Source organism: Dermacentor variabilis, chromosome 2 (assembly GCF_050947875.1).
Source record: "Dermacentor variabilis isolate Ectoservices chromosome 2, ASM5094787v1, whole genome shotgun sequence".
Classification (NCBI taxonomy): Eukaryota; Metazoa; Arthropoda; class Arachnida; order Ixodida; family Ixodidae; genus Dermacentor; species Dermacentor variabilis.
This window is the reverse complement of record NC_134569.1, coordinates 242,965,957-242,975,015: the sequence shown is the minus strand read 5'-3', so window position 1 is coordinate 242,975,015 and position 9,059 is coordinate 242,965,957. Positions and strand designations below refer to the sequence as shown.

Below are 9,059 nucleotides of genomic sequence, written 5' to 3'. Positions count from 1 at the left end.
AGGTTACGATCAACCCCGTCGCTACCATGGAGATGTACCTGTTGCCCCGGATTGAAGATCTCTGGTCAGCGCTGTCCGGTGGACGGAAGTTTACCAAGCTCGACCTCAGAGATGCTTACCAGCAGCTGGTGCTCCAGCATGCCTCCTGGAAGTATGGTACAATATCGACAACTTTGGGGCTCTTCCAATACCAGCGCTTACCGTTTGGCATGGCCTCAGCCCCAACCATATTTCAGAGGAGATAGACGATCTCTTCAGGGGCATGAGGCACGGGTCGGTGTATTTGGACGAGATCCTGCTTGGTAGCAGCGACGACTGGGACCACCTGAAAAACTTGCACAACGTCCTGGCATGGCTGCAAAAGCCAGCCGTAAGCTCATGCTGGAAAAGTGCATTTTCCGGGCCCCCAGTGTTGAATACTTGGGACATGTCATTTGCCAGGCTGGCCTAGCCCCAGCTCCCCGCAAAGTCGATGCTGTGGTCAAGGCGCCTAAGCCCCAGAACAAGAAGGAGCTTCAGAGCTATCGCGGCGTCACCAACTTCTACAGGAGATTTCCGCCGAACCTGTCGGAGCATCTACAGCCGCTCCAACTTCTGCTTCGATATCGTCAGCAATGTGTCTGGGAGAGGGAGCAGGACTGGACCTTCCAGCACAGCAAGGAGTTAATCACTAAGGTTCCAGTGCTACTGTACTTCGATCCTGCCAAGCCTGTGGTCCTGACCGTAGGTGCGTCGCCGTACGGCGTCGGAGCCGTCCTGGCGCACCGAGATAAAGATGGCCAGGAACGCCCCGCCTCGCTTGCTTCTCGTCGGCTTCATGCTGCAGAGTAACGTTACGGCCAGCTGCACAAGGAAGGTTCGGCCCTCATTTTCGGTGTCGAACGCTTCTACGAGTATCTGTTCGAGGCGGTCGCGGACCTCAAGCCACTGTTGTGACAACGCAGTTCCTGTGCAGGCATCACCTCGAGTGGTACGCTGGGCCTAGAGGATGGCAGCTTACAGTTACCAGCTGGTTTACCGTCCGGGAAAGGACCTAGGGCCTGCTGATGTCCTGAGCCGCCTGCCTCGGCCAGAAGTGCCTGATGCTGTTCCGGAACATGCTGAAGTGTTCATGCTGGAGCACGCATATCCGGAGGTGCTCTCCAGATCTGCGGCATCTCAAGTGACCAGCCGGGACCCAGCCCTGCCTCAGCTGGTAAAGGCGGTGCTCCGTAGGGACGAATTGGTTCAGCAGGCTTATAGCAATAAAGCCACTGATCTGAGCTTGCAGCAGGGCTGCCTATTGTGGGGTTCCAGGGTTGTGATCCCACAAAGTCTCCGGGCCAGGGTCCTGCAGTTGCTGCACGCGGGTCAACCTGGCGTGGAAAAGAACAAGATAGTGGCTCGGTCCCATGTGTGGCAGCCTGGCCTGGACCAGGACATCGCTCACATGGTGCAGAGCTGCCAAATCTGCCAGGAGCACCATCGGGCCTCACGTCATGTAGAAATCATCCCTTGGTCATTACCACAGAGACCCTGGTCCCGCCTACATGTGGATTTTGGGGGACCTTTCAAGGCCATTACTTCCTGGTTGTGGTGGACGCCTTTTCGAACTGGATGGACGGAGGTTCTACCTGTCACCACTCCATCAGCAAGCGCGACCATTGCAGCGCTACGACAGGTCTTCGCTGCCCAGCGGTTGCCGGACGTCATCGTGTCCGACAATGGTCCTGCTTTTGCCAGCACAGAGTATCTGGCCTGGCTGACGAAGAACGCAATACGCCGGATGATGGTTCCGCCATACCACCCTGCTTCAAATAGTGCAGCCGAGCGGGCGGTGCAAACCATCAAGGACAAGTTCAAGAAGAGCCAGACGGGATTTCCGGACGCAGATTGCCCAGATACTGTTTCAGTACCGGACCACACCCCACGATGTCACTGGCCGTGTCCCCTGTGAGCTCCTGCTGGGTCGGATGGTCAAGACACCCTTGGACGTCTTGGATCCGCACCTGTGATCCACAGTGCTCCTGAAGCAGCTGAAGCCAAAGCTAGCTGCTGACCGAGGGTGCCGTCCCGGGCCTTTGCCGGTGTTGGCAGCTCGAGATTTCACCAGGGACTTTCGTCCTGGCCTACCCTGGTCTGCCGGACAGGTGGTGTCTCCTGCCAGCCTCTCATCGCTGCTCGTCCGCATGCCAGACGGGGCCACGTGGCACAGACATGCCGACTATATTATGCCTCGCTTCGGGACCTGGCCAGCAACCTCGACTGCCACTTCCGACTTCCAGCCCGCAGGAGGACTAGCGGCAGCACCAGTCTCTTCCAGTGGGGCACCGCCCATGTCGAAGGCGACAAGCGTTGCCAGTGGTGCGGCGCCCGTTGGGCCGGTGTCGACCGCGTCACCACTCACAAGGCCGACCACTGCGGATCCTCCGGATGGAGCGAGGATGTCTCAGGCAGCACCCGACGTTGCCCCACCCGGCCCGTAAATACCGGTGCCCAGGCGGGGTACTCGACGGCGGAGGCCACCGGACCGTTACTTGCCTGGGTAGCAGGCACCGTCAACCCGGCTAGGATGGCGGCAGACCCTTAAGCTCTGAACTTTGGCGTTTCTTTATTTTAGTTAACAAACAAACTGGGCGTAAGGGGGTATAACAAGCGTGTGACGCCCCCTCGGGCACAATCTTCGTTGGCCCGCCAGGCTTAGCAGGCAACAATGGTCACCGCACCGCAATAAACACCGACGAGCACAGCTGCTCGCGCGGCCAGTCATCGTTCGTCACCACCACGCTGCGGAGCGTCCGTCTAACTGAGGGTGGCTCGAGCCTTCCCTTGTTCATGAACCCGGGCGGATCGTGACGTAGACTTCTTGTCAACTGGTTGCGGTGCATGAACAATCGACTTCACTTTGTTTTCCAGAGGCGAAATGCCGTTTACACTGAACCTATGTCCAAGAAAAGTGATCCCTGGGACACTGTATACACACTTTGCATTTAGCTCCATGCCAGCAGCTGATATTCTCGAAAGCGCGGTTTGCAGATATTTATCGTGCTAGCTTGCGTGCGCCCCGAATTAAAACATCACTTAGGCAGCACAACGTACCTGGACAGTCTTTTAAAACCTGACATAATCTGCTGAAAAGCGGAATGCGCAGGTGCCATTCCTAAACACAAACGCTTGAAGCGAAAGAGACCGTCATGAGTGATGAAAGTAGTAAGCTCACGGCTTCTTTTGGACAATAGAACCTTAGGATAAGCGGACTGTAAGTCCAACTCACTGAACACAGTAGCACCAGTGAATTCATGCAACACTTCGTCAGCCCACGGTAGTGGAAAGGTGTCTATTACGATAGCCTTGTTGGGTTCTCTAAGATCGATCCAAAGTCGAATGGAATTGTCTTTCTTCCGAACCACGCCGAGCGGAGAAATCTACTCGGACGCTGAAACTCGCTCGATGATATCAGCTGATTCCAGCCGTTGCAGTTCAGCGGAGACTTGCTCACGGAGAACCAGTGGTAGAGGCCGCAGTATCGTTGAGGCTGGTTGCACTGGAGCTCGGAGACGAACGTCGTGGATGAAGCACTTTGCAAGTCCTAATTCTCCTGAGAACAGATGGGCGAACTCTGTTGGAGCGTTGTGTGGAAGAGACGGAACCTGAACGCTTGGGTCAGCTGGAACTCCTGACATTTGTTGACATGTGAGCGAAGACCCTTGAATGTCAACGCCCAAATCTTGAATTGTAAGCACAGACGGCACTGTAGTGGGTGACTCTGTATCAGTGGTAGCGGAAACAAGCTGCGTTCGAGCAGAGGACTGGCGTTGCGTTCGGTTCCTGGAACGGCAAACTGAAGCGTAATGTCGCACTTTCCCGCACGCACGGCAGGTAACGTGCTCTGCCGGGCAGCCTGGATCGGATGCCATGTGGTCGGATGCGATGTGGCCGGCCAGCCAGGAACATTAATGGGGTCCTAGGAGGTTTAAGTCGTTGGAGATCGCATGCGGGGAGCTCCTCGGGCCGAAACCGTAGGCGACGCCCAAGTAGGGACGGGAACGTGGTGACGCTCCGACAGTTCTTGGGCCCTCTGGACGGCCTTGAGTTGGAGTTTGAGGTCCGGGCTTTCGAGGGCGTTTACCCATTCGGGCTCACTGGAGAGAGAGCCCTTTGGTAGCACTGTACATTGCCACAGCATGTGCGAGAGTGAGCAATAAATTTCTGGCCAGTCGGGGCAATTTGCCGGAATTTCTGAGTTGTAGCGGCTTAGTAGGGCTCGTGACGGGTATAAGTCCGTTTGTAGCATTAAAAACGCGGCCGCCTGCGCGCGTTCGAGTTTGGCGCGCGGAGTGGGTATTTCATTCTGTCTTTTGGATAGTGTGACGCGATTTCTTGGTAGGTGAGTAGCGGGTCGTTAAACTGAATCGCCTGCCCCTCGGAGGCCATGGGACCGTCGCGGCGGGCAAGTTCTCGCGCACGGTCGTAGGCCGTTTCATTGAGATTTGGTTTTTGCGGGCGAGTTACTTTGAAAGGGGAACCAAGAGAGGCATCGTTTGCACTTTCTTGACCTCGCTAGTAGTATATGCGCTACTTCTTTAGATACGTTGCCGCTTTCGTAAGCCCGAATTGCAGCACGCCAGTCCGTGAAGTCACGGGTAAATGTGGGGTCTGCCATGGCGATGGCTACGGCTATCTGTTCTGCTTTAGCACAGGTGGTCGATTTAACCGATGCGGACGATCGTAATGTTCCGTTGCCGTCCACGACTGCTATCGCGAAAGTGGATGTGTTGCCGTACTGGGCAGTGTCCACAAATGTAGTCGCTTCACGATCAGCGTCGGTGCGGTCGAGAATCGCGCGGACGCGGGCCCGACGCCTACCACGTTGTGTAGTGGGTGGACGTTTCTGGGAAACGGTGAGACTGTGTAGTTGGTCTCTAATTTTGCTAGCTAGGGTAACCGCGTGCTCGAGATAGGGAGGTTGGTAGACATTAGCTTTGCTTAGGATTAGTCTACCGGCTTTGGACGAGGATAGGCGGAGTAGTTGAGCCATAGTCTGAGCCTCGATCACTTCGTCAATGTTGTCCATGCCTAGCTGGTCAACCTTTGCTGTACTTGCTCTTTGTGGAATGCCCAAGACCAGTTTGATGCTCTTGCGCATGAGTGTGTTTAGTTTCGTCTTTTCTATTTTCGTCCAGTTGTGGGCAGAGGCGACGTAATTAATGTGGCTCATAAGGAATGCGTGGAACACGCGTAGAAGGTTAACTTCGCAGAGACTCTTCCTGCGCCCCGAGACTCTGTGGATGAGTCTGATCATGTTTTCGGTTTTGGCGGTTGTTTGATCGTGCGTCCGTGGCATCCGGTGGCTTCGATTAGGAACCGAAGAATGCGTATGTTATTGATTCGCGGAATCTGTTGTCCGTCTCTTGTGTGTAGTGCGATCGGAAGTTCGTCTAGATGAGTTAGGTAGCGGACTCCTTGGCAAGACTTGCGAAATAGTAAGAGTTCTGGTTTCTTGGAGGACAGTTTCATTCCTGTGTCTAGTAGGTACTCTTCCGTCGCATCTAGGGCAGACTGTAATGCGTGCTCCATGTCTGCCAGGGAGCCTCCCGGGCTCCAGATGGTGATGTCATCGTTATATGAGCGCAGTTTACGTTCTGGATGTCTCGTAGTTTTTCTGCGAGTTCCTTCATCACTATGTTAAATAGTATTGGAGAGATGACTGAGAATTCCGGTGTACCGACGGAACCCAACGTGTAGGGGTCCGGCTTACATTGTGAAACTCGCAGTCGGGCTTCCCTATCTTTTAGAAAGGAGCGTACGTACTGCTGAAATCTCTGGCCGAGGCCGAGGCCTGCCACAGACTCCAATACAAAGCGGTACGGGACGGTGTCGAATGCTTTCGTGAGATCGAGGGCGAGGATGCCCCGAACGTCTGTTTTAACGTCGAAGACCTGTCTCTTTAGGAGTAACATGATATCTTGCGTGAATAGGTGCGATCGAAACCCTACCATGTTGTGTGGGATGAGTTCCTGTTCCTCAATGTAGCGTGACACTCGGTTTTGAATGACGTGCTCGGCTACTTTACTCACGCATAAAGTAAGAGAGACGGGGCGTGAATTGTCGAGGTTAAGTGGTTGCCTGGCTTTGGGATGAGGGCCACCATGGCACTGCGCCATTGCGTTGGTACCCCTCCTGTTTCCTACACGTTGTTGATGTCTTTACTGCGTAATGTAACGTTCTGGTCGTCTAAGTTACGTAACATTGGTTGGTTACCCCGTCAGGTCCTGAGGCCGACCTGCTGTTTAGGTTGTGTAGCACTTCTCGGACTTCTGCTTCCGTGAAGGCAGCGTCTAGTTCGGGAGTGGTTTCGTACTTTATCCTCGGGTAATCATTGGAGTGAGCGTCGCCTAGCAGAAGGTCTCGTTTGGCAGTTTCTTCCAGGAAGGACTCTTCCATTCCCCCTTTCTCTTTATGTGAGTGTAGAAGTCGGTCAAGCGCGTGGCTTTGATTATCTTTTGTTTGGCTGTCGTCTAACATACGTTTCAGGAGATTCCACTTACCTCCGGTCCGCATGCGGCCGTCGACTGCCGAACATAGTTTGTGCCATTGGAGTCTTGTGAGCTCCGTGCAGTATTGGTCCCGGTTGAGGATGGCGATGCGTTTGCGCAGGTGTCTGTTGAGGCGTTGCTTTCTCCATCGCGCAAGTATTGAGGGCTTGGCCTAGAGTAAGTGTGCGAGGTGAGGGTCAACCCTTGGGACCTCCAATTCCCTTTGTATAGTTTTCGTGGCTCTAGTTACGTCGCCCTATATCGCATAGAGGAGTTCCGCAAAGGAGTCGTACGTATTCATGTCTTCCTTCCGTAACTGACGGAAGGTATCCCAGTCTGTGAGGGTGACAGACCGGGGTGGGGCCGTCGTGTTTGGTATTTCTCAGCGTTTGACGAAGTGATCGCTGCCCAGGTTCTCTTGCGTGTTCGTCCATGTGTAGTTTGCGACATTTCGGAGTAAGTGAGGTCCTACGAATTATCGCCTCGGGTCGACGTACCCAATCTGGTGGGGAAACTGTGGTCCGTCACCAGGGTGAGGGACAGGTCGTCGATCGCGCGCCAGAGGTTGTTGCCGCTAGGCTTGATTGTGGGGTAAACCCACGACGGGTGGGGGGCGTTGAAGTCACCTGCCATAATCAGCGGTGACTTTCGTGACAATGATGTGGCTTTAGTAAGGATTGAAAGATTGTTTGTAGTGCGCGGGCAGCTGTTGACGCTTAATACAAAAACGCTTGGTTTTAAGAGTCGGTTAGGTACGAGCTCGATTATGATCGTCTCGATGCGACTGTTTTTCGGTAGGACGCTATGAACGATGTGCGCAATTTTCTGTTAACGAGCGTGGCGGTGCCTCTCCTGGCGTCACCTCCTCTTTGGGAGACGGGGCTGTACGTGCGCTGCGAGCGTGAGGGTTTCGCATGGGGTTTCTTGTAATAGTATTATGTGGGGTTTCTTGGGTAAATTTTAAGGTAGTGTTGTAGCGAAGATTTGCGTTTCGCGTAGCTAGCGCAATTTCACTGCCAAATTTCTAAGGTATCCCGTGTCGTGTTAGCCGTGATGGTTTTGCGGGGGATTTATTGGTGGTGAAGGGTGCGTCGTCGTGTCCATCTATGGTGGCTGACTAGCTTTGTTTTTGATTTTTATGGCGACTTTGTTTTCGACCACCTCTACATTATTCGCTAAGATAAGAATACTTTCTGGGTTCTCTCGCGTGAGGCGCTGAATTTCGCCCAGGGTGTCTTGCAGCACATTACTCTCTTCTTCCGTCTCTGGGAGCGGAGGGGGTCTGCGTCTGACTGTGCTTACTTTTACATTTGTCTTTTGAGGTGGTGCTTGTGTGGGAGGTTTAAGGTTTCGAATCTGCTGTGACTATCTCGCTCTCATGCTTGGGCAATGAAGACCACGTTACCTGTTTGGTAGATGAGGCGTCCCGTTGCTGCTGCTGGTGTTGTTTCCCTCGTAGTCGGTCGGCCCAAGCCAGTTTGGTATGGCTGGATCTAGGTCGCCTCCTGGAGCAGCAGCCGCTGTTGCGTCGTGCCCTGGAGCGCGGCAGCGGCTGTTGCGAAGGGCGCTGCGGCGCTCGGGTATCGGCATCACCGAGCGACTCCTTGTGCTCGCTACGGAAATTCCCGAGGTGGCGCTCGAGTCGCTCTGACTGTTGCCGCTCGGTTCTCAGGAGCGGCTGCGGCCATGTCGGTTGCGTCTGCAGCGGCGTCTCTGTCGCACGATGTAAGCAACTTGAAACTTGCATTTGCAGTCCTTGTCGGCGGTGGGGTGCGGTCCCCTGCTCAGGGTGTAGTGAGGGGTACGCTAGTGATCTTTTGGTGGGATTTTGAAGCCGCACTTTCGGCACCACGTGGTGCTGGGGTTAGGGCAGACATCCGCGTGGTCACCGATGTTGCCACAGTTGTAGCAAACTTCCGTGTGTCTGTGAAAGAGTATGCATCGAACAATGCTTGCTCCGCAGTATATGTAATTTGGTACTTCCATTCCTTGGAAAGGGATTGTCACCACTGTGGTATTCTTGATTCTCTTCACCTCCAAGGTATGGGGTTACGTTTCGTGACGCTCAGTTCTCGGAGTTGGGAGTCGTTGAGCTCGAGGTCAATGCCTCGTACTACGCCTTTGCAGGTATCATCGGGTGGGGCCGGGTATACTGGGACCCGATACGTAGTATCTTTCATGCAAATCTATTGCACCGTGGCGTATGCTCTTGCGTTACGTTCACTGGGTGTGCAGATGATGAAGATATTCTGAGTTACGTTGGGGCAGATGAAGTTTTCCGAGAGGTCTTGAGGAGGCAGGGCTGCCGCCATTGCCAGGGCTTGCTCAACCTGCACTGGTGTGGATTTGGCCACGTTGAGACCGTCTCGGGATCTCGCGATGATACGGAACGTGCCCCTCGGTAGCTGAGGGAGTCTCAAGGTAGCAACGAGGTGCTGGTATGCGCTGTTCGGTCCGGCGGTGCGATCTCCATCCGTTCGTATGACACGTGTACTTGAACTTGCTCCTTGAGGTTGACTGACCTTGCCCTTGCGAGGTTTGCGG

At 54.4% G+C, this 9,059-nt stretch overlaps 1 protein-coding gene across 1 annotated transcript in view; it reads left to right on the top strand.

Moving 5' to 3' along the window:
- Positions 1-262: 262 nt before the first annotated feature.
- LOC142570738 (uncharacterized) overlaps positions 263-9,059 on the top strand; it is a 161,885-nt gene continuing 153,088 nt past the window's right edge. Inside the window, exons 1-2 of the mRNA XM_075679082.1 lie at positions 263-370; positions 442-723. Of these exons, the coding sequence (XP_075535197.1) occupies positions 263-370; positions 442-723 (390 nt within the window). The remainder of the gene's footprint in view (positions 371-441; positions 724-9,059) is intronic.